This window comes from Euprymna scolopes, chromosome 25 (genome assembly GCF_053919585.1).
Source record: "Euprymna scolopes isolate OS-2025 chromosome 25, ASM5391958v1, whole genome shotgun sequence".
Classification (NCBI taxonomy): Eukaryota; Metazoa; Mollusca; class Cephalopoda; order Sepiida; family Sepiolidae; genus Euprymna; species Euprymna scolopes.
The window spans coordinates 92,695,697-92,721,214 of NC_136506.1; the positions used below are offsets into that span (position 1 = coordinate 92,695,697).

At 33.5% G+C, this 25,518-nt stretch overlaps 1 protein-coding gene across 1 annotated transcript in view; it reads left to right on the top strand.

Annotated features, from left to right (window-relative positions):
• Positions 1 to 25,518, top strand: part of LOC145247511 (centromere protein I-like) — a 107,068-nt gene that overhangs the window by 36,872 nt on the left and 44,678 nt on the right. The window contains exons 5-11 of the mRNA XM_080109325.1: positions 5,941 to 6,036; positions 11,457 to 11,543; positions 12,421 to 12,525; positions 15,108 to 15,275; positions 20,558 to 20,678; positions 22,276 to 22,358; positions 23,512 to 23,629. Of these exons, the coding sequence (XP_079965451.1) occupies positions 5,941 to 6,036; positions 11,457 to 11,543; positions 12,421 to 12,525; positions 15,108 to 15,275; positions 20,558 to 20,678; positions 22,276 to 22,358; positions 23,512 to 23,629 (778 nt within the window). The remainder of the gene's footprint in view (positions 1 to 5,940; positions 6,037 to 11,456; positions 11,544 to 12,420; positions 12,526 to 15,107; positions 15,276 to 20,557; positions 20,679 to 22,275; positions 22,359 to 23,511; positions 23,630 to 25,518) is intronic.

Consider the following 25,518-nt stretch of genomic DNA (forward strand, 5'->3'; position numbering starts at 1 on the left):
GTGCCTACATGTGTTCGGTTGTATATGTTTTAGATGTTGTTTAACACTCTTGCTGACATTACTCTGTCTCTATTTATTGGCAGTCAAATGTTGTATAGAAAGGAAAGAATAAAAATTGGAAGGTTCTACTAAACGAAACTGTCGATAGAAACTGACCAATCAAATGGATCCACGTTCTGCTAACTATCTATATAAGAGCCAGGTATGTCCAAGGATGGATTACTGTTACCACATCTGGGCAGGACCTGCTAGAAAGGACTTTGTAGCCTCGTAGGGGATGTCCTTTTCTCTTCGCTGCAACCTCTATCTCACAGAAGAGATGTTGCGAGTTTGTCTCTGCTTTATCGTTATTTTCATGGTAAGTGCTCGACTGAGCTTCAATCTATGGTCCCCCTTCATCAAACTTTCACAAGAAACACTTGTCTAGCTGAAAACACTATCAATAATTCCCCCCACTCTTTATCTGTGCCTAAACCTAAACAGATTCCATGAACAAAGCTTCTTAGAACTGCACGCCTGTGGAATTGTCTTCCGTTTTCCTGCTTTCCAGCTGACTACGATATGGTTGTCTTCAAGTCTAATGTAAACAAGTTCTTGATGAGCCGTTCTACTTAAGTTAACAAATTTACTGAATTTCCATTACTAATGATTACTATATTGTCCAATTGACTACTGTACACTCTTAATCCTTATCCTCGAGTGGTCTCTGGGCCTTGATAAGTGGTTATGCCTATGTAAAAAAAAAAAAAAAAAGAAAAAAAAATCAGAAACCAGAATAGCTCCATAAAAATATTGGATATTTTAAAATTTTAGAAACAATAAAAAATCATTAATAAACAAGAGAATATCATCACAGATAGTAATACTGTTTTTCCCCACATCAAAAACTGACCTTGTTTCTAACTCGGCCCTTGTGGGGAGGCAAGTAAATAGGAACATTGATATTTAGTTGCTTCAAGAAAGCAAACATGAAAATAGTTTATATGCATAGAGAATTTATTGACAATGATTCCAATGCCAAGATGGATTGGACATAAAAGGATCAAAAGCAAAATAAGACGATAGAATTTTAGTAAAATGGTGCTTCCATAAAAAAAATGAATGGCATAAAAATAAAGGCAGAAAGTAAGACGATAAATAAGGTAAAGGTTAGGGAGGGGAAGTTTTAACATCAGGCTAGTAAGTTCAGATCTATAAAGGAGATAAGTGGGGCAAAGAAGAGGAATTTGGGAGGTGAAGATGGGTACTGAAATGTCGTCGGATTACAGGTAAATGCTGTAAACCTAAAGTCCAGATAAATATTAGTGTCAATATTTATAAGACAATTACAAGCAGATAAAGAAAGCTCAGTATGCTAGATAGAGCAATAATAATTAGTTGCGGGGGTGAGAAAAAAAAGAAACTGATGGAAAATAAGAAATATGTAGAGTGAGCAGAAAGAGACTGATTTTGGATTTTTGTCTTTTCTAAGTTTTTTTTTTTTTTTAAATTTAACTGACTTTGCAAGTTCAGTTTTTTATTCTTTTATTTTAGTAATTATGTATTCGAGAATAGATCTTTCCCAAACACAAGTCATTAAAAGATATTTCTATTTTTCAAAATATTGAAAGCTTTTCATGTACAAGCACCCACAATCAAATTTTATTTTATTTATTTTTATTCAAGTAAAGAAAGAAATAAGTTCATAAGTTAAATGTCTATTTAAAAAAATACTATCATACATATTTTTTTTTTTTGTAAAAGAAATTAATGTTCCTTAATAACATTCTTTAGATTAAAAGTCAACTTATTAATTTATTTATTTATCCTTAACTCGAGTTCTATTTTCCAATATAAAATTTTGAAATGTACATTTTATTTTGATAAAAAAAATTAGTCGCTTGTCAAATTTGAATGATTGTAAAAAAGCATGTGGACCAGATCTCATCCCTGCTGTGCCATTAAAAAAAATGCTCTGCTGAGGTTGCTCCAGTTCTTTCCAAACTTTACCATAAATAACTTAATGAATCTTGCTTGCCCAACTGCTGGAAAACCGTTTCTGTGATACCAGTCTTTAAGAATTCTGGTGAAAGAACTGGCCCACTAAATTATCGCCCCATTAACCTCCTCCCGCTTTTCGCCAAAATATTTGAGTCCTTAGTTAATCAAGCCTTAGTCGAACACCTAACAGTTGCTAAACTCCTGACCGACAAACTATGGATTCAGGCAAGCCTGTTCAACAGCAGATATCTTAATTGTAGTCTCTGAACGTATATACCGTTCACTGGACAAAACAGTAGAGCGTAGAGCGGTAGCCCTTGATATATCTAAGGCTTTTGACAGGGTGTAGCATGATGGTCTTCTAAGGAAAATTAGATCATATGGTATCACTGGAAGAATTCATAATGTAATTAAATCCTTCTTAAGTAAGAGAAAAATTCCAGTTGTCCTTGACAGTCGTACATCTAAACAATATGATATAAATGCGGGAGTACCCCAGGGGTCTATCCTTGAACCTTTATTATTCATAAATGACCTCCCTGATAAAATTGTTTCAGAGATGGGTATAATAGCCGATGACACCACTCTCTATAACAGGCATGAGGGGAAAACAAATGAACACCTATCTAAGGAAATAGCAGAAACATAGAGGATGACCTCCAAACTGTAGTGGAATGGGGATAAAATGGAGATAATGGAGAAATAAAACTAGAATCAGAGGGCCAGGCCTTTATGTGCTTCAGACTAAATATGCAACACAATATTAGCTACTTGTATTTTCTCTACCGCTCTCCCTCAAACCAAGACTGTACCCTAATAAACAAAGTCTCAGACAGCATAGATATAGCACTCTCCCTCGATACTAGCGCACAAATACATGTATTTGGTGACTTCAATGTCCACCACAGTAACTGGCTAGGATTCTCAAATCACACAGACGTAGCTGGTAGCGCAACTCATAGCTTCTCTATATCTCATTCCCTATCTCAGTTGGTTACATTTCCGACACGTTTCCCAGACCAGCACGATCAACATGCCTCACTTCTAGATCTCTTTCTGACAACGGTTCCCAATGACTGTACAACAAATGCCCACAGCCCACTCGGGAATGCTGATCACGCTGTGATAATGGTAGAAATCAGCCTAAATTCTCGCCCTAAAACTGATGACTCACTTCTCAAAACAACGAGGTATTACAAAAAGGCTGATTGGGAAGCCATCAGGGAGCTCATCAGAGATGCCCCATGGCAAAATATCTTTACTCTTCCAGCGGAACAGTGTGCAAATGAGACAACTGAATGGTTCAAAACTGCTATTGAAGCACATGTTCCCGCACGGAAATACTATAGCAAGCCCCACTCTCCCCAATGGTTTACTTCTGCTTGTGCAGCTGTCATTTGTCAAAGGCAGCATGCGTTCCGCAAATTCAACCGACATAAGTCCAGCTCAAATAAACAGAAGTTTATAGAAGCTAGAAATAATTGTAAGAGAGTGATAGACACAGCTAAGACAGATTACTCTGAAACCACCAGAAAGCGCATCGAAGCACAGAAATTAGGAACCCGGGATTTTTGGAAAATCTACAACAGCGTAATTAATAATGGACAGTCAATTATTCCCCCACTAACAAACAATCATGAGGTTGCTTGCACGGCAACTGACAAGGCTAATCTGCTTGCCAGTCGGTTTGCCTCAAACTCCACACTGAACTCGGTACACCACTCACTCCCTGATTTTCCTCTGCGAACAGACGCCACACTTGACGATTTGAAAATCACCCCTTCTCAGGTACATGCTATTATAAAAAACCTAGACACCTCAAAAGCATGTGGACCAGATCTCATCCCGGCTGTGCTATTAAAAAAATGTTCTGCCGAGGTTGCTCCAGTTCTGTCCAAACTTTACAATAAATGCCTTAACGAATCTTGTTTTCCCGACTGCTGGAAAACCGCCTCTGTGGTACCAGTCTTCAAGAATTCTGGTGAAAGAACTGACCCACTAAATTATCGCCCCATTAGCCTCCTCCCGCTTTTCGCCAAAATATTTGAGTCCTTAGTTAATCAAGCCCTAGTCCAGCACCTAACAGCTGCTAAACTCCTGACTGACAAACAATATGGATTCAGGCAAGCCCGTTCAACAGCAGATATCTTAACTGTAGTTTCTGAACGTATATACCGTTCATTGGATAAAACAGGGGAGGGTAGAGCGGTGGCCCTTGATATATCTAAGGCTTTTGACAGGGTATGGCACGATGGTCTTCTAAGGAAAATTAGATCATATGGAATCACTAGAAGAATTCATAATGTAATTAAATCCTTCTTAAGTAATAGAAAAATCAAAGTTGTCCTCAACGGACATACATCCAAACAATATGACATAAATGCGGGAGTACCTCAGGGGTCTATCCTTGGACCTCTATTATTCCTGATATTCATAAACGACCTCCCTGATAATATTGTTTCGGAGATGGGTATATTTGCTGATGACACCACTCTCTATAACAGATATGAGGGGAAAACAAATGAACACATATCCAAGGAAATGGCAGAAACACTAGAGGACGACCTCCAATCCGTAGTGGAATGGGGACAAAAATGGTTGGTCACATTCAATGCTGCTAAGACTAAGCTTGTTTCCTTCAATAACTACAAGAAACCTTCTCTACCACCAATAGCAATGGCCAAGAACACATTGCCTGAAAGTACTTCTTTTAAACTCCTCGGCCTAACGTTTACAGGGAATATGAACTGGAATAGATACATTGATAGCATTGCCAAGGCTGCTGCAAGGAAGGTTGGCTCCCTCTACCGTGCTAGAAAACTACTTACGCCTGCCAGTATCCTATACCTTTATAAGGCAACCATTCGCCCATGTATGGAGTACTGTTGTCACATCTGGGCTGGTGCATCTGCTGCTTGTCTCTCGCTCCTGGACAGGGTTCAAAAAAGAGTCGCCAACCTGATAGGTCCTGAACTGTCATCTAGGCTTCAGCCTCTGTCCCATCGACGAGATGTTGCATCCCTCTGCCTGTTCTACAAATACTTTAATGGTGAATGCTCTGACGAACTGCAAACACTTGTACCTCCCCGACGTAACTACCCCCGACAAACCCGACAAGCTACTAAGTCTCATCCCTTTACAGTAGAGATCCCTAGATGCAAGAAGGCCTTTTACTCCAATAGTTTCTTCCCCAGAACTGCGGGTCTTTGGAACTCCCTTCCGGGATTCTGCTTTCCCAACTGCAATGATATGCAGAAGTTCAAGTGTAATGTTAACAAGCATCTTTCTACTCTTCTCCCTTCATAATGACCCCGCTAATTAATTCCCTAATAGTAGCCCCCTGCTTCAAAGGGGCACTGTGCCTTGTTTGGGGTGAAAATTGAATTAAAAAAAAAAAAAAAAAATGAATGGTCATATTCAATGCTGTCAAAACTAAGCTTGTTTCCTTCAATAACTACAAGAAACCTTCTCTACCACCAAAAGCAATGGCCAAGAACACATTGCCTGAAAGTACTTCTTTTAAACTCATTAACCTAATGTTTACAGGGAACATGAACTGGAATAGATACATTGAGAGCATTGCCAAGGCTGCTGCAAAGAAGGTGGGATCTCTCTACCGTGCTAGAAAATTACTTACACCTGAAAGTATGCTGTACCTGTATAAGGCCACCATTCGCTCCTGTATGGAGTACTGTTGTCACATTTGGTCTGGTGCAAGTTTAAGTTGTACGTATTCACATTATGGAATGTAGTTCTTTGAAAAAAAATTCACTTTATTTCATCAATTATTTTTTATTTTTATTTATTTTTTTTTTACAGCGAAAAAACAATTTGTTATGAAACCTAGCTTAATATCGGTTGTGGATGCCTTACATGCAACCACCATGAGGATGAGTTTATTTAAATCTATTATACAGAAATATCTGAGTGATTCTGAATTTATTTTTTTTACTCTTTCAGTTACCTGACATCTGTCACATCTTGAATTTCCTCACCAGATATCAAGATGTAACATTATTACGAATAAACGAGTTGATGATGCTCTGGAAGAAAGTGGTAAGATTATTTCAGCACTTGTGAACTACTCTCATGGGTGAACTTTTTTGGTTTCAGTTTGAAGAGCACACATTTTTTTTTTTTTTTTTTTTTTTTTTTACATAGGCGTCACCACTTATCAAGGCCGATAGGCCACTCAAGGATAAGGGTTAAAGAGTGTAGAGTAGTCAAAAGGACAATATAGTAATCGATAGTAATGGAAGTTCGGTAAATTTGTTAACTTAAGTGGAACGGCTCATCAGAAACTTGTTCACGTTGGACATCAGAAGGGGAGACAATTCAAGAATTCCCTAAGTCAATAATTTTCCCCATTCTTTATCTTTGCCTAAATCAAAACGTAGATTCCATGAGCAAAGCTTCTTTCTTAGAAGTGCACGCCTGTGGAACTCTCTCCCGTTTTCCTGTTTCTCACCTGACTACAACTTGGATGTCTTCAAGTCCAACATAAACAAATTCCTGATAAACCGCCCCCTTAAGTAAGACACTTTATCAAATCTCCATTACTAACAATTACTACGATATTATCCCATTGACTACTGTACACACAATAACCCTTATCCCCGAGTGGCTTCTGGGCCTTGATAAGTGGTGACTACCATGTAAAAAAAAAAATAAAAAATACAATAACATGAAATAAAACATGAATTATGTTTCTGAATTTTTTGAGAATACAATTAGTTATTTGAATTCTTTAGTAGACTACTGTTCTCATCTTGAGTCATTTTCACAATGTTTCAGTCACTGTAGCCTCTGACCTTCTTCAGGTGTATCTTCTCAAACTCATCTGGATGGAATTTCGAACGGAACCCTTTATTTACTTCACAGGCGTAACATAATCTCGTTCTGTCAGCCATGACTGGATAGAGGTCCTAAGTAATTCGCAATTGTATTTTTCAGTCGCCCAATTAAACCTTCAACTTTCAAAGTCAAGATTTTAGACAAAGAAGAACGGAGAAGAGTAAGACTGCTCCAAGAAGCTGAACAACAATCTATTACTCAAGTAGACCTAGTAGAGAATTTAACACTATATGGAAACTGTTAATTATAAATGATAAATATATACAGTGATAAGTAAGCAATAATAATAATAACTAGTGGGACCTGTGGAAAGTTCACAGAAGACTCATTCGTATGTAATATATTAGGCACTTGTACAGTTTAATCGAGACATTAAAAAAATGAGAAGATCTCGAAATAAAATTTCATTTATTTGATCACATAGTTGTTTTTTTTCTTTTTTGTTTTTTTTTTTGTTTTTTTTACAGCGGGAAAACACGTTTTATGAGATATGAAGTCAGCCATTATGGAAATTTTTAACATGCCACGGGGAGATACCTCCAGTTAAAACCCCAAGACTCCCTCCCCATCTTTAATACTAGTTTTTCTTCCTAAAAATCGAACCGTTTGCTCGGTATCATAACAAATTGTTTTTTTTGCTGTAAAAGAAAAAATTTCTTGATGAAATTAAGTTAAATTTTTTTTCGGAGAACTTAGTTCCATATCGGATACGTACAATTTAAACTTTTTTCGATATTTTCGTTTTTTAATGTCTTGATTAAACTGTACAAGTACCATATATTAATGTTGACATTCAGTAGATGTTCAGCATAAGTAGAGACGCTCTGATATTATTGTAGCTCTTTTGTTAAAACTGCAAAAGTATTTATCTAAGCTACCAGGGACACCTGGCGTAGCCCGGTAGTAAAGTATGCTTAAATATGATATTTTAATTCTTGCAGATTTCGTATATATTATTATAGAGTTAATGTTCTTTCAATTTTTATATCTTATAAAGTTGCGATTTCAAAACAAATATATATCCATATGATTTGAGTGTATCAGCTTGAATCGAAACTGAAACCAAAACTTGTGAAGAATTCTTGGTAAAATTATTTATTAGAAATGGAAGTCCGTAACAATTAAACGACAGTCACTCGGATGTAAGCATGACACACAAATAAATAACACACATACTATCTTATTAATAAATAGGTAATAATAATAATAATAATATACATATCTACATGTGTATATATATATATATATATATATATATATATATATATATATATATATTAGGAAAAGTACCTGTCGTTGACTGGGTTCAAAAACAGGCTACAGAAAATAGACTCTGATTTATGAAAGTATGATAGGTTATGAAAAGGGAGGGTTGTAAAGAGATAGCTTCGAATTTGGGGGTATCAAAACCAAAGCAAAATATGATGAAAGTAAAATTAAAATAGATAAACCCCATAATTTATTATACCATACCTTTTCACACTGAAACACTTATCACAATATTCTGTGGATCTATATTAAAAAACCTTGTTAGACTTTGTGACATATTTCCATTCTATGGAGGTCAGACGCGAACGAACACTCCATAATTTTAATATACCATATTTCTTCAAACTGAAACATAATTATCAAATTATACTTACACAGATAGATATGAAAAGTCTTTATTAAAGTTTGTGCCTATTTCCATTCTATGGAGACCAGGCACGAATGCAGACCCCACAATTTTATTACCATCCCTATTTAAGTTAAAACATACTTATCAGAGTATTATTATGTACATCTATATCAAAAACACTTGTAAATGTTTCTTTTTTAATTTTTTATTTCCATACTTTATGGACCAGACGCATACGCAAATCCCACAATTTTAATGAATCATCATTATGCCAGATCAAACATACCCATTCCTGTGTCTCGATAAATCTTCTATCATTATATGTGATCAGTTTTCTATAATAGTCAACCATATAGGAGCCTATTTGTGACCAGACATACACACAGACGTTCAGCTTTATATTATATATATATATATATATATATATATATATATATATAGTAATTTATAAAATATATATGGCGATTAAGCTACACTGAATATTCGGCGTTTCATCCACTCTAGGACTGCTCAGGCTTATGCGCAAATTCTGTGGTTGTTTATCGTTTTTATATGCTTCTCTTCTATTGAGCACTTTTGAAGTAAATAGTTTACGCATAAATCTATACTTTCGTATATTAATTTATGTGAGTAAATTAAGTAGTTATATATATATATATATAATATATATATATATATATATATATATATATATATATATATATATTAAATAGTGATATTTACAACAAGGAATAAAATAGGCTTAAGCCTCACAAAATTCGTACTAGAACTATCTGTAAATACTCATTGTGCAGTGGTTAGATTACTTGAAAAAATCAATTGTAAAAGTGATATTCTCCTGAAGGTTGAAGGTTCAATCTTCAGTGTGAGTGACAAAGAATCCAAATAATTCAAAACATTAATTATTCAAACATTTATTGAATTAATATAAAACTAATAAATAAAAGTTTATAAAATTTTTATTTTTTATTTTTGAAACAAAATAAAAATTGTTAAAGTAATGGAATGTGTGTGTCTTTTTTGTTTGTTTGTTTTTGTTTTTTATTTTTATTCTTTTGTTGAGAAAGTTTTTCTTTTACACAAATAAATAAATACTGAATAAAAATAAAATTAAAATCTGGGTTTGTATTACCACCCACAGAGATACAAAAAATTTATCAAAAGACAAATATATAACAAATAAATGTTATCAAAGGCAATATAAGTTACTTTTCTACATAACTGGATAAGTTTTTAGTGTTTTTATTTAATGTAAAATGTTTATTTGGTTCGAAAAACAAGTAATATTGACTATTATTGGAAAACAAAAAAAATGGTTGCCATGCCTCTTTATGTCTTTTAAGTCTCTATAATCATTTCAAAATAAATAATAAAACAAAATGGTGATAGAAACCCACCTAATAAATGTCATGGTAACATTTATTGAGTTGGTGTCTACCATTTTTTTTATTTCTTATTTTGAAGACATTGTCTAGACTTCAAAGACATCACGGCCATTTTTTCTTGTCCTTTGGTAGCGCTCAATATTACTTGCTTTTTCGAACAAGTAATATTGAGTGCTACCGGAGAACAAGAAAAAATGGCTGTGATGTCTCTTTACATTTTTGAAATCTCGATTCTTTATGATTAGAGATGATGGTGTGTCGAGATTTGCAATACTTTTCATTATTCTCAGTCTGCCTGTCGTATTAAATCTTTTTTTTTTTTAATTAATAAGTGATAATGCAAAAAAAAAAAAAAAAAGCAAGAGGGGAAAAAATTTGTGTATTCATTTTTTAGAGACTGTTATCCTCATCTTTGTAGTTGTTGTTTCACCATGTTTCGACCAACTCATCCTCTGGCCTTCTTTAGGTGCTTAATACATGGTGAAACAACAACACCAACTATGAAAATGAGGATAACCGTTCGCAAAAAAAAAAAATAACGTATATACATAAATTATGAAACCTCATCTCAACGGATTCCGAAAAAGAAAATAAATAATATAGAAAAAAACTTTTTTTTTGTGAAACCAATTAATGCAGTTCCAAGACAGCTTGCGAATGCTGGCACCCATACTGACTTCTAAATAAAACCGCATGCACTTTCTTATCATATACAATTCTTGTAAGAATTATTTTTCAGTAATAAAATATGAACGGCAGTTACTTTCCGCTTTTCCATCTGTATATTTAGCTAAAACGCAGAAACTATCAAAGATACATTTGATTTGGAAAATGGAAATAACACTAACCCTCTGCGGGTTTAACCAGTTTCCTCCAAAGGAGGAAATGCCATGGGAGTATGAAATTCACAAGCAGTCCCTAGTCGTATGTATATTCCCTTTTGGGGGAGATGACGACGTTAGGTTTTTGCAACTTCTGCAGGGAGGTGTCCTTCTACATGGAGCACCTGAAATTCCCAAATTGGTCACCCATCTGGTACTGACTTAGCTCAATGTTGCTTGACCTCGATCAGGTTATGATAAAAATTTGCTTGAGATCGTCAGAACTAAATGAAATTCTGATTAAAACCTCGTGCTATACACTTTTATGTCCTATTCATTTCTTATAAGAATTATATTTTAGTAATAAACTAGCGAGGGGTACCTGGCATTGCCCGGGTGTTTGGAGGTGTGTGTGGTTTTGGGTAAATAAAAAGAAAAATCGTTGGTTGTTAAAAAAAATAAAAAACGAAGCCTTGACGTGCAGTTGGAAAATAGTAAAGTGTGAAAAAACAAAAAAACAATGGGATTGCCGTAATATGTTAATATATTTTTTTGCAAATGTAAAAACGCACTTGAGGAAGGGATGATCTACAGATTTTAGTTTTTACTGGTCGTTTAAAATGAGTAAATATTCATTTTATTATTAGTACCAACAAGGGAAAATAAAGTTTTAAGCAAAAAAAAAAAAAAAAAAAATCAATAAAACAAAAAAATTAAAAGCATAAAAAGTGGGCACAAATTTTTCCGATGCACCAAAATGTTTCTGATTTAACATTAATTTTGTTTTTCTGATTTCAGGGAAATACGCCTCCGTTGATTGGTTTACTCTTTACTTACAAACTCTTACGTCCAGATTTATTAGGAATTTCTTTACCCCGACACCAGGTTAGTACACATTTACTTACAAAATATAACATTCGCTTTTTTCTTTCCTTTTCTTCTCTTTTTTTTTTTTTTTTGTTTGTTTCATTTTTTTATTTGATTCGTTTTTTTTTGTTTCGTTTTTTTTTGTTTTGTTTTTGTTTTGTTTTGTTTTTTGTTTTTTTTTGTTTGTTTCGTTTTTTTGCTTGTTTCTTTTGTTTTTTGTTTCTTTTGTTTTTTGTTTCTTTTGTTTTTTGTTTCTTTTGTTTTTTGTTTCTTTTATTTTTTGTTTCTTTCGTTTTTTTGTTTCTTTCGTTTTTTTTCGTTTTTTGTTTCTTTTGTCTTTTTTTCGTTTTTTGTTTCTTTCGTTTTGTTTTTTATTTCTTTCATTTTTTTCATTTCTTTCATTTTTTTTTAGTTTTTTCGTTTCTTTCGTTTTTTGTTTGTTTCTTTTGTTTTTGTTTTTTTCTTTTGTTTTTTTTGTTTCTTTCGTTTTTTGTTTTTGTTTTTGTTTCTTTTGTTTTTTGTTTCTTTTATTTTTTGTTTCTTTTGTTTTTTGTTTCTTTTGTTTTTTGTTTCTTTTGTTTTTTGTTTCTTTTGTTTTTTGTTTCTTTTGTTTTTTGTTTCTTTCGTTTTTTTATTTCCTTCATTATTTTGTTTCTTTCATTTTTTCGTTTCTTTTGTTTTGTGTTTGTTTTTTGTTTCTTTTAGTGCTTTTTTTCTTTTTTCATTTTCCTTTCATTTTATATATGAATGTTGTGAAGCCGAATATCAATTTTGCTACATAAAAAAAAATAGAAATACATGAACTTTTGAATTAAAAAAAAAAAAAATCTTTGTTTTAAAAAATTAATTTAATTTTCTTTTTTTTTTTTTTTTTTTTTTTTTTTTTAATTTTAAGGTTTTTTTTCGGATTAAGGACAAAAAATGGCAAAAAATTATCAAGGATGTTCAAGAACAGAGAGGATTGGGAACTGCAATAGAAGATTCCCTTACCAGAAGTCCTGTAAGTATCCATATTTTTTTTTTGTATCCTACACTTAAAATAAGCAGATCTTTTTCAAGTCAGTTCTAAATTTTTGATGTTTGGTGCTTCTTAATTATAATGAAAAAAAAAAATATTGAATTTCAAGTAAAAAAATTGGTCCCTATGTAATTGTCATGCCACAAACAGTAACATATCCAAAAATATAGGACATAATCACGTTGACACACCAGTTCCTGCTGGATCACTGCAGTTAAGCAACGTTGAGCCTGGTCAGTACTAAATGGGTGACCATTTGGGACTTCCAGGTGCTGTATGTGCTCTCCGCTTATCTCGGCATTGTTTCCAGTTGTCCTGGTTTTCTCCTTGCCACTGGACCCCAACAGTGTCGATTCAGGAGAGGTGTGGTTAGAGATTGCGCGACCCTTGCCTCACAATTACACGCGCAACTGCCCCTACAGAGGTATCCTTTGTCTTTCGAGACTGATCGGAGGCATCGATTGACCCAAAAAATTATAGAAAACAAAGAAAAATAATTATTCATAAAACATTTTGATAAGGTTATATACTGGGTCGGACATATGCCACGTAACGTAAGGGGAAGTAACTCAGTTGAAACAATGTGTAGCAGACAGAATTCAGAAAACAAAAATAAACATAACATGTATACATAACTCGTCGATTTAAAAAAAAAACCCAACTTTTTTTTAACTGTTGGTATTTATTTTTTTATAAAAAAAATAACTGGTTGAATTTGTGAGAAATAGAAAATTTAATTACCTCCCCTGTTAACTCTTCAATTCAAATGTCTTTCCTTCATGAATAGTTATTTTTCTACCTAATTGTTTTTCGTAATTGTTGGATATGTAACTAGTTGCGGCATTACAATTACATAGGTACCATTTATTTTACTTAAGATTCAATAATTTTTTGTTCTTTTAATATAGAAGCACCAGATGTTTTCATCTATCTTTATTAGAGTACTAACTGGCAGCCCGGCGTTGCCCGGTCGTACAATACGCTTTAATTTATGCAGATTGCGTATGTATTATTATAGAATCAATCTTCTATTGATTATTGTATATTACGAGGAATAATTTACCCGGTGGACTAATTCGGAAAAAAATTCGCGCACACACACAAACACTGATTTTTATATAATAGTAGAGATCTGGTTGTTCGTTGATCTGTCAATGAAGTTGAATGGTGTAGCAATTTAGTTTCAATATCAATTTCATAGTTCAACTTTATATGACTGTGTATCTTGAAGTTAATCAATTTGCATATTCCTTTGCGAAATGACATTTTATTAATTTACTATTCTATAAGATAGTATATTTATTCAGTAATCATTTTGATTTTAATGTAGTGAATAGATCTACTTAAGAATTAATTGATGCGCATTCCATTAAAGTACTTGTAAAACAGATACTAGGATGCAAAATTGTGGCGATGGGACAGAGGTTCAAACTTAGCTGATAGTGCAGAACGTTTTTTAAATTTTTTTTTTTAATCCTGTCTAAGAGTGAAAAATTGATGGTAGATACACCAGATAAGATGTAGCAACAATAGATCTACTTAAGAATTAATCGGTGTGCATTTCATTAAAGTACTTGTAAAACAGGTACTAGGATGCAAAATTGTGGTGATGGGACAGAGGTTCAAACTTAGCTGATAGTGCAGAACTTTTTTTTTTTTTGTTTATCCTGTCTAAGAGTAAGAAATTGATGGTAGATACACCAGATAAGATGTAGCAACAATACTCCATATATAGGCGAATTGTGGTTTTGTAAAGATCTCTGGTGTGAGTGATTTTCTAACATGGGAGAAGGAGCCAAACTTCTTTGCAGCAGCCTTGGCAACGCTCTCAATGTATTTGTTCCAATTCATGTTTCCTGTGAATGTTAAAGCTGAAGATTTTGAAAGATGGGATCTTGACTAGGGTATTATTTCTCATAGCAATCAGTGGTAGGAAATCTAATATATAAAAGGCTCAATGTCTGTCTGTCTGTCTGTCTCCATATTTTCAAACTTTATCTCTTCCGAAATTAAAAGTCGCAAAGCGGTGCTAGGGGCCTCAAATGCTTGGATTTTTCATGAACCATTATTTTATGAGTCTTTAGCTAGTTAAAATAGTTTTTAAAGGGTCAAAATTGAAAACATCGTTATACATTTTGCGCATTCATCTTAGTTTATTTAAAATTTTTAATCAGTTCATTTGCGTGTCACATTGGTACAGTGGTAACATCATCAGCTTTGAATGCTACAGTTTTGCTTTCAGTTTCAATTCTAGCTGATGGCACCTAAATATTTTTTTTTTTTTTTTTAATTTTATTTTTAAAATCACGACTCTTTAATATAAATGAAATTTGGACAAATTAAAATATTATATTTAAGCATATTTTACGACCAGGCAAATCCGGGTGACCCCCCCCACCACCACCACCACTAGTCCTATCTAAATAATTCTGCATGTTTTGATTTATGTTCACAACAAAAGTTATATTTGAAATGTTTATTTATTTAAAAAAAATGTTTGCTTTCAAGTGCCGGACTTTGTGAGTCTTGGAATTGAACAATTTTTTTTTTTTTTCTTTGCTCAGCTCTCAAAAAGGCACAAGACTCTTGTCACATTCCCAGTTGATGAACCAAATCTCATTGAAACGGCTCTCCACAGTACAATGAGTAACTCTGTGTTATTTCCCGGCAATGTACCTTACTATCAAATACAGAAATTTGATGATTTGCTGCGCTATGTTGACAGGATACAGGTAAATCGTTTTTTTTAAATTTTTTTTTTATTTTCATGTCTATTAATTTGTACTGCTTATATTTCACATACAAAACAATACAAATATTAAACAATGAATTTTGATATCAGGTTGACAAGAAAGTTTTGTGCAGTTTTTAACTTTTAAGTTCAGGTGAACATATCTTGGCTTGAGCAAAAATTTATTGATCGAAATAAGCATCATCAGAGTGAACATACTTTTGCAAATGCAAAACAAGTGTATTCATGCGAGTCATCTAAAAATCTTGCATTCTGGTGGCGATGAAGTCGATGAAGGCGTTTTTGATATCGCTTAGGGTTTTGGAGCATTTCTTACACAGAAAGTTGTTGAGATGCTTGAAAAAGAGGTCTGGAGAGTATGGCGGATGAGGCAAAGTTTCATTGCCAAATTTGTTCAACATCTATTGGATCGGTTTAGCAACGTGCGGTCAGGCATTGTCGTGGAGGAAAATTAGTTCTTTTCTGTTGACTAATGCTGGGTGTTGTTAAAGTTTGTGATGCATTTCATCCATTTGTTGACACTACTTTTCCGCTGTAACGGCTTTGCTTGCGTTCAAAAAGCTGTAATGGATGAGACCGGTCGCAGACCACCAAACAGTCAGCATGACTTTCTTTTGGTGCAACTCTGCCTTCAGGAAGTGTCGTGGAGCTTCATCAACGTCTAACCACTGAGCTGAGTGTCGTTGGTTGTCGTAAAGAACCCACTTTTCATCACGAGTCATAACCTGGTCGAGAAATGGACCCTTCTTGTTGCGTAAAAGAAGGGAAGATGACACTTCATAACGGTGTTTCTTTTGGTTGGTGTTCAATTCGTGAGGCACTGATTTATCAAGTTTTTTGTCTTTTCAATCTCTCTCGAATGGTTGGAAATCGTTTTATATGTTACGGCTAATTCAGAAGCAAGTTCTTGAACAGTGGTGCATGGATTGGCTTTAACTCTCAATTAATTGTTACGAACATCCGAAGGCTGACCACTACCTATGCTCATCATCTTTAAGACTCTCATCGCCGCTACCATGAAATTTCTTAAACCACCATTGTGCTGTGCGTTCAGTAGTGGTTCCTGGGACAAGTGCTTTGTTGATATTGCAAACTGTTTCAGCAGCTTTTTGGCCTAGCTTCAATTAAAATAAAAAATTGTGTGAATTTGCTTTTTTTCCCATCTTGTATTCAGCGTCCTGAAAAGAAGACATAATTGTTTTGATTGTAATTAAAACGATTAGATAGAGCGAAAAATGTTCTTTACAATATATAAAGTAAAGTTATTATAATAAACAATATATAAAGTAAAGTTATTATGATAAACAATATATAAAATAAAGGTATTATAATAAAAACTTATTTGAATATACATCATTTGAAATCAAAATTAAAAATTCTGCAAGAACCTTCTTGTCAACCTGATTATTCGAGTTATTGCTGTTGAATATCATTCATTCATTTGAAATCAATTAGATGGTTATTGTTTTCCCAATATCTGGTACTTGTACAGTTTAATCATGACATTAAAAAAATGAATATATCAGAAAAAAGGTTATATTGTATGTATCTGTTTTGGATTGAAGATCTCAAAAAAAAATTTCACGTAATTTGATTGAGTAGTTTTTTTTTTTTTTTTTACAGTGGAAAAATGTTTTTATGACAGCGCGTTGAAGGTAGCCATCTTGGAATTTTTTTAACACCTTACAAGGAGATAACTCAGTTTAAAGCGTCGACACTCCCTCACCATCTTTAATATTAGCTTTTCTTCCTAAAAGTTGAATCCTTTGCTCGGTATCATAACAAATTGTTTTTTTGCTATAAAAAAAAAACAACTTTTAAAAAAAAATTTTTTTTTAAATTTAATAAATTACATATATAAAATATGTTTGGAAGGCTAGAAAACAACTCATATATATATATATATATATATATATATATATATATATATATATATATAAAATAAAAAAGGAACAAACCGTATTATGTGTTCACCAACGTTTCGTCTTTATTTCGAGACTTCCTCGAAATAAAGACGAAACGTTGGTGAACACATAATACGGTTTGTTCCTTTTTTATTTTCTCTATTTTGTCGGAATACTATTTCCATTATTTTCATCATATATATATATATATATATTTTTTTTTTTTTATAAACAAATTTATTGTTTAATTCAGATATTTCGATGAATACATCCTTGTCAATGAAAGCCTGTTTTTTTTAATCTTTTTTCCTGGTTCACCTGATCTAATCCACGAGCAAGAGTGTTAGTTCGTAGGTCTTATAATTGTATGATTTTCAAAAGCGGTAATCAGCAGGGTGTCGCGTTAGCCGCGCAAAATGAATTAAAAAAAATATTATCTGTGTTTGTTTTCCAACCTTCCAAATGTATTTTATATACATAATTCTTAATTTCAAAATATATGCAACTTCAAACTTTGATATATTTTTTTAAAATTTAATTTTTGATGTACATGAAAACATGGGATTAAGTGATCAAGATGGGTTTGAGCGATAAAGAAATAAATTGTTATAGTTTAGTTTGGAAGCAGATCTTTAAAAGCTGTCCAATACATGTCAATGTGTTAAACGGATTTAAAACTGAGGCTGCTTGCTGCTGCTGCTTTTGTTGTGTAACATTATAGGTTGTGAACCAGGGAAAGTTGGTTTGTTGTGTGGACGTTTCTGGAACGGTTGTTTAGGTAGTAAAACGGCAACCAGTGTGTTAAATACGATGAAACGATACGCACATCTCTTTTATACTGAGGTTTGATATAAACATCCATTGCTGTTACGTCAAGGATGTGTCATTAGGATTGATTTGACGTCCTTACGGGCAGAATCTTATCAATGTTGATGACAGGGACCGTTGGGTTGAAATTCAATGTTTGTATAAAACCATGTACAAAGACTTTTTTTTACAAAAAGTAGAATTATTGCATTATAACATTAAAGGGGCACTTTAAATTCAGGATCCGTTCTCGATCACGACCCTAACTGCTATGAACGTCGAGGCACGCAACCCATCTCGTTTGCTGTCCCAACTTGAACTGTTTTCATTACAATATAATTTTTCTCTCTTTTCAAGAAAGAGAGTGAGGGGAAGGGAGAGATAGAAAGAGAGAAAAATATGTTTAAAAAAAAAAAAAATTTTAATTGCATTTTCACCCCAAACAAGGCATGGTGCCACTTTCATGTAGCCGGCTACTATCTGGGACATGATTGCAGGGATACTATGTAGGGAGTTGAGAAACAAGATGTCTGCTTACATTACACTTGAACTTCTCCATGCCAGTACAGTTGGGGAAGCAGGAACCTGGAAGGGAATTCCAGAGTTTAGCAGTTCTGAGGAAGAAACTGTTAGATTAGAAGGCTTTCTGGCATATAGAGATCTCTACTGTGTAGGGGTGGGATTTTGCTGCTTGTTGAGTTTGTCGAGGGTATTTATGCCGAGGCGGTACAAGGGCTTGTAGTTTGTCAAAGCATATACCATTAAAATACTTGTAAAACAGGCAGAGGGCAGCAAGATGTCGTCAAAAAAGTTAATTTATATAAAAATATTTGTTTTGCAACATATAAAAAATTTACTTTTCATTTAATCCCTTCTACTTCATTTTTATATCAACTACTGACCATATTGGATATATGCCAGTATGTCGGCTAATATGTTGTTGTGCCATATTGGATATATGCCAGTATGTCGGCTAATATGTTGTCGTGCCTCTTTGATGCCTTGTAAAAAAGGGGTTAGTAAGGGACTGCTACGAATGTCGACTGATTTACTAATTTAGAAATTTATTTTTCTGTTTTATATGTAATGCTAAATTTATTTTAACTTCGATAAATTCAGAATTTAAAAAAGAAAAAATTTGACCTGCCACATGTCATCTTTCAGGAAACTATGCGATTACCAGAAACCGTAAATTAAGTTTAGAGGAAAAAATGTCAAATAATAAAGTTAAAAAAAAAACTGAACTGATTTATTAAATAATAAAAGATAATTTAAAAAAACAAAACAAACGTGAATTTATAACTAAGTCCTTGCTTTGTTATTTTATTGGTTATACCAGATCAGGCTGTGTGAAGATATCGACTTCCTGATTTTTAAATGTGTCAAACATTGATAGTTTCTTTTGTTTTTTTCTTTGCAAAACTCAATCATGTTCTGCAAAACCAAAAATAATTTTTCTCTACAAAACAACCAAACTAAACGCAATGAATAAATATTTAATGATAAAAAGAACTTAAAGCATAAAACTTTTTGTCAAAATGACTGTACTCGAAAAGGGTTGATATGCCGTAAAAGATAACCCTTATCCTCGAGTGGCCTCCAGGCTTTGATAAGTGGTGACTGCTATGTAAAAAAAAAAAACAAAAAAAAAACGACAACAAAAAACAACCAAAATAAGCACCATGAATAAATATTTGAAGATATAAATAACTTGAAGCATAAAAATGTTTTTCCTATATTACCGGATTCGGCATTAAATAACCCAAAAAACAATTGATAAGCTGTAAAACAAAAACAACAAAATTTTGTTATTTAAACCTAGATTGAACACGCAAAAATGCTTATTTGATTTGTGCAGTCTAAAAATAAACAATGTACTCGTATACATCCTCTGTTAAAAATGGTGAAAAAATAAAATGCTCCGTCAGGGCTCTACATTGCGAGTGATTTTTCAAAGTGGCGACTAGAAATAATGAAACGCTTATCTTTTAGCGATTGTATTTCTTTTACTGATAATCTTCCAAAGCTAAGTGAAAAATATCTTTAGCTTTTTTTTTTTTTTTAATAAAACAAAGTTAAATTATTTAAACAATAAAAGTTTAATAGAACAATATACTTCTTTTTTTTTTTTACGAAGGCTGTTTAAAAAAAAACATCTGAAGAAATTAGAATATTTATACGTTCAAGTCTCAACATAAAATTTGTTGTATGTTTAGAATTACTCTTATTAAAAAATACAAAAAAACTTTATGATGTACATAATCTTTACAGAACGAAGATGTCATATTCCAAAAAAATCATGTGGGTTTGGCTAGTAACTTTTCTATTTGGCTAGTAAATGGAAATATTTAGTTGTCAAAGGTCAACTAAAGATAAGTTTGTCTATAGAGCCCTGTCCATTAGTGTTCGCATTAATTTATAAAATTATAGAATTATGTCAATAATTCAATTTTTCGTAATCATTTTTGATGACCTAAAGTAAACGAAAAACTTGGGTTGTTGTTTTTACCATGATCCCCATTTTTTTATCAATTCCTTTTATGTATTTCAGATTCCTATTCAAACCGGACTTGTACTTAAAAATGTTTTACTACAATATGTGTTCTCCTATAAGAAAGATCTCTACGTCAATGGTCAGTTCAATTGGTGGCTATACCATACACTCGTCGATGGTATGTGATTTTTTTTTCAAGTTTTTATATTATTTTAAGATGTTTAAAACATTTCAGTTCTTTTATTATCTTGAAAAGGACTTGAAAATCATCATTTATGTCTAGCAAAAATTTGTGTCGGATTATCTCAATATATAATAACCAAAGTATCGTAGATTTGCAGTAACAGATGCCACATACAAATTCAATACTTCTAGGCTAATAGCCACTGTCTCATGTAGTTGTTGAACACCATTTAGACACATTCAATCATTACAATAAAATATTATATTACATTCTAGGAGCAACACCATCACAACATCTTTAGAGGAAGCGGTACCTATTTTTCCTTCTTAATATTTATTCCTACCACTGCTACCAGTTGTCACTAGGACGAATTCTACATGTTCCACAGATTCTGTGATTACACTGACCGTAACTGGCTCATACATACATAGACCTAACATAATCTTTCCAATTTCTGATTCATAAATAATAAAGGCTCCCTCACACTACCCTACTTTTATTTGACACGTTAGGTGAAAGCACAGATTAATCAAAGCACATAATCAAATCCCCATGTTAAGAATGGGTTTATAGATACTAACGTTGTTACTTCAGCACGGTATATTCATTTTGGCAACGGGTGCCAGTGCCCGCTATTTTACTGGGATGGCAGTGGCTCCCACTAACAACCGTAGTTTAATTGTTTTTGTTTTTACAGGTGGGGTTGGAGCCATACTTCCACCGGGCAATGCTGGTACATGGGTCCTGCTAGTTAAAAATAAAATTAAAATTAATACTATTAAAATATATTTTAAATATTAATTAAAATATTAGCTTTTTGGTTTATAATATCATTCTTTATATATCAAGTTTTTTTTTTCTTTAAAACTTTAATTTTGTTTGGAGAAGGCCTTGAAAAGTCCTTGAAAATGAACATTGAAAATCAGTATGAACCCTGACCCTGCTATGCAACAACCATGACAAAATTCAAACACAGGATATCAAGATGATGCAAAAGTGATACTCGAATGGATGTGTAATGCGAGTCATGAAAACACGCTTAGTTCCGATGACCTCAGAGGAAGATTAAATGTGGACAGTTATGGGGAGATGTGTGCAGAGCATGAGATCTCGATTGTTTTTAAAACTTGCATTTTATCTGGAGACTAGCCTGGGTGCCCAGCATTGCCCAGGTGTATGTTGAGCGCAAAAAAAAAAAAAAAAAAAAAAAAAAAAAAAAATGGTGTAGGCAGGCAGGCTCGAACCCGTACTGTGAAGGAGAAAAAGAATTTGAAAAAAATATGTGGCATCTTTGCCGTTGCGTCCATCGCCAAACTGGAAGCGGCGAAGGTTTAAATTAAGGCTAGTTGATCGAAAAGAGGGGATGACTTTCGAAAATATCAGCAAAAATAGTGACCCCCTCCTTGTAGAAAAGTGCCTGCTTGAGGGTGAAAGAATTAATGTTTTTAGCCACGCCAACTTGTGTAGAGGAAAAACGCCCCCCCCCCCCCACCATCACCACCACCATCTCAATTTTTGACTAAAACCTTTTTTTTTTTTCTTTTTCTTTTTAGATTTAATAATTACAATTTCTTTTTGTTTTTCTTTCTAGCCATTCTTGAAACTTCGGTCGAACCCACCGAAGTGCAAGAAATCTTCTTAAAACATGTGTCCTTATATCTCCATCGTCTTCAGGTGAGAATCTTTTTCGTTCTTCTTTAGACTCTGTATTACTAGCATGCTGTTGAGCATTGCCAGCTCATAGAATACGCTTCCATATAATACATTTATTTATGCAGATTTTGTGTATGCTTTAGAACCAATTCTCTCTTGATTATTATATTGTACCTAATATTATAGTAGAGATTTCAAAAGTTAAAATCATTATGACTTGGATGTGATCAGCTAGAATCAAAACCAAAACATTTAAGTCTTTGTGATGTCATATTCTGAAAATCACATAAATTGATCAAGTAGTTTTATTCTTAAAGAAAATAATTTTTAAGCAATTAATCTCTCCTCCTTTCTCTCTCTCTCTCTATCTATCGATATATATATATATATATATATATATGTAAAAAATGTAGCTAAATGATTATGGTTGACTTGACAGAATGAGAGTAGCTACCTTTTCTATTTTTTTAATAGAAATTGCTTGAGACAAGGCATGAAGCCATTTGATGTAAGAAACTAACAAGAATGACAAGTGATTATCGCAAAGACAGGAGATGCTTATTGACCTTAGTCTTAAAAAGACCAAGGCTGTAGATAGAAGCAAAACAGTGAGTAGGAAGAGAGTTCCATAAGCAGGAATTCTTGGAAAGAATTTCTTGCAATAAGAAGTTGCATTACAACGAAGTATTAAAACAGAAAATTGATGGAGACCACTAGGCCAAATGAGCTGGAACAAAGGAAGCAGGAAATAAATCAGATTATTCTAAAGAACATAAATCATAATAGTATTTATAGAAAAGACTAACAACATCACATGATGTGAGAGAGAGGTTGTGATGAAGAAGAATGGATGGGACCAATTAAATTAGATATGCTTCTGCACTTTATCAAGAACTTTCAAACGAGATGGAGATTTACAAGCCCAAATATGACAACAGTACTCGATACTTGGGCTGATATAGTTACGTTTGAAATTTTTACAGATTCCAGAGTTTATGAAGTCTCACCTGAAGAAGGTTGTAGGTTACATCGGTCAAAACGTAAAAAAACATGCAAGATTAGAATGGTAGTCCGTATAAATAATACAAAAGATCAATCGTCATTATAAAAATTCTGAAACATAATACATGACGTTTTCGTTTGGTAATTGATGTTATTTTCTTTTAATTTTTAGGATGGTCTTCCTGCTGTAGATTTCTTTGTTTGCCATTTTCTTGACACTTGGGATGGTTTCAGCTTCCAGTCTTTGATTTTAGAACTAATCTCCTTTTTCAAAATTTGTGCATACAATGGTAAGTGTTTTTTTTTTTAATCATTTTCTTTATTAACATTTTCTTTCTTTTTGTTGTATACGTAAATCCCGAGCTACGGTGTGGTCTGCAATGATGTGTTTTTGTATCCACTTAACATGGTCACAGATTTGGTCCTGATGAAGGTTAGTTTTACAGAGATCTCGGTGTCTGCCCATCTCATCATCGGCCGTCCTCTTTATCACTCCCTAGTGATGCAAAGGCATGTTTTGTGGGTAATGTCACTAAATAGGGTTTGTGGATGATATAAGAAAAATAAGTCTATGTAGGCGTTAAAAACGTCTTTTATTTTCAACATTATCACATGAAGAGTCATTTCAAATAAAAAGTTAATTTTTTTTTTACCCATTGAAACTCGAGAAATGCACAATGAAAATGTGTAAACATTGAATGAATAAAATTCAAGAGGACTGCCACCAACAATTTTGTAGAGCAAGTAGCAGCCTTGTCTTTGCGAACAAAAAATGCATCATCGTTTTGTGATGGTGACATTGTTGGCTCTCAAACTATCTGTGCTGCCATGTTCTCATTTTGCCCTCAATTGATGTAATGCCGTCGTCCCTTTGGATGTCCTCATTACAGACGTGGTCTAATTCTAGACATTCAGCAGAAATTTCACGTTCGTAATCGTGAATCTTCATTCTGCCTTCCTTGTCTTTTCTTTAACAATTACAAGAAATCTTCTCAACCACTGATAGCTATAACTATTAACACCTTGTCTGAGAGCTCCTCGTTCGAACACCTTGGCTTAACATTCACAGATGATATGATTTGGAACAAATACATTGAAAATATTGCCAAGGCTGATGCAAAGTAAGAAGGCTCCTTCTACCATGCTAGAAAATTTCTTGCACCTGAGAGTATCCTATATATATATCCAAAGCTATGCATGGAGTATCAGTAGTACTACATCTAGTCTGATGCATCTGGCACTAATCTTTTTCTCTAAGAGTCCAAAAAAGAGCCTCCAATCTAATAGGTCCTCACTATTAACCAAGCTCCAACCCCTGTCCCATTGTCGTAATGTTGCATCCCTGTTTCTGTTTTACAAGTACTTTAGTGGAATGTGCTCTGGTGAACTCATTCCGCTTGTATTCCCCCTCAACGGACATACACCAAACAAACCAGTCTAGCAGCAAAATTCCGCCCTTTCACTGTTGAGGTCTCTAGATGTTGGAAAACCTACTCTAATAGTTTCTTCCCTCGGACTGTTAGACTTTACAAATTCCCTCACTGTTTCCTGCTTCCCTGACTGTACTAACATGCAGCAGTTTAGGTGTAATGTGCATAGATATCTTGTTCATCTCCTCACATGGTCCTAATTAATAGCCCCGTACATTCAAACGGCAATACGCCTTGTTTGGAGTGAACAAGAGTAAAAAAAACACTCAGAGTTGTGCAAAACCACGGCTTTCACATTTCAATAGATCTTTCTTTATTAACATTTCAATAGATCTTTCTTTATTAACATTTCAATAGATCTTTCTTTATTAACATACCGAGGCAAAATTCAGCCATTTTGCAATATTTTTTTAATTTCAAAACATTAAAATTGTAGATATCAATCGTATTTCTATCTGACTTTTTAAAGTAAAAAAACAACTGAACATGCATCTATGTGTGCGTTCACTGCACAGGTTGTGATCGTCCACTCTTTGTGCTAGTCCAGAGTCGTTGCTTGATGACAGGCAGCACCAATTGCTGAGCGATGATATCAACCTATATTCCGATCGAAGAGTTGGAGGTCGTTCAAAATGACCTCAAAACGGAAACTGTCGAACGTCCTATATTTTAATCTTGGAATTGCTAAAAACGCAAAACACTAGAACAATAGACATTCCTATTTGAAAAATGTCAATATAAGAGCAACA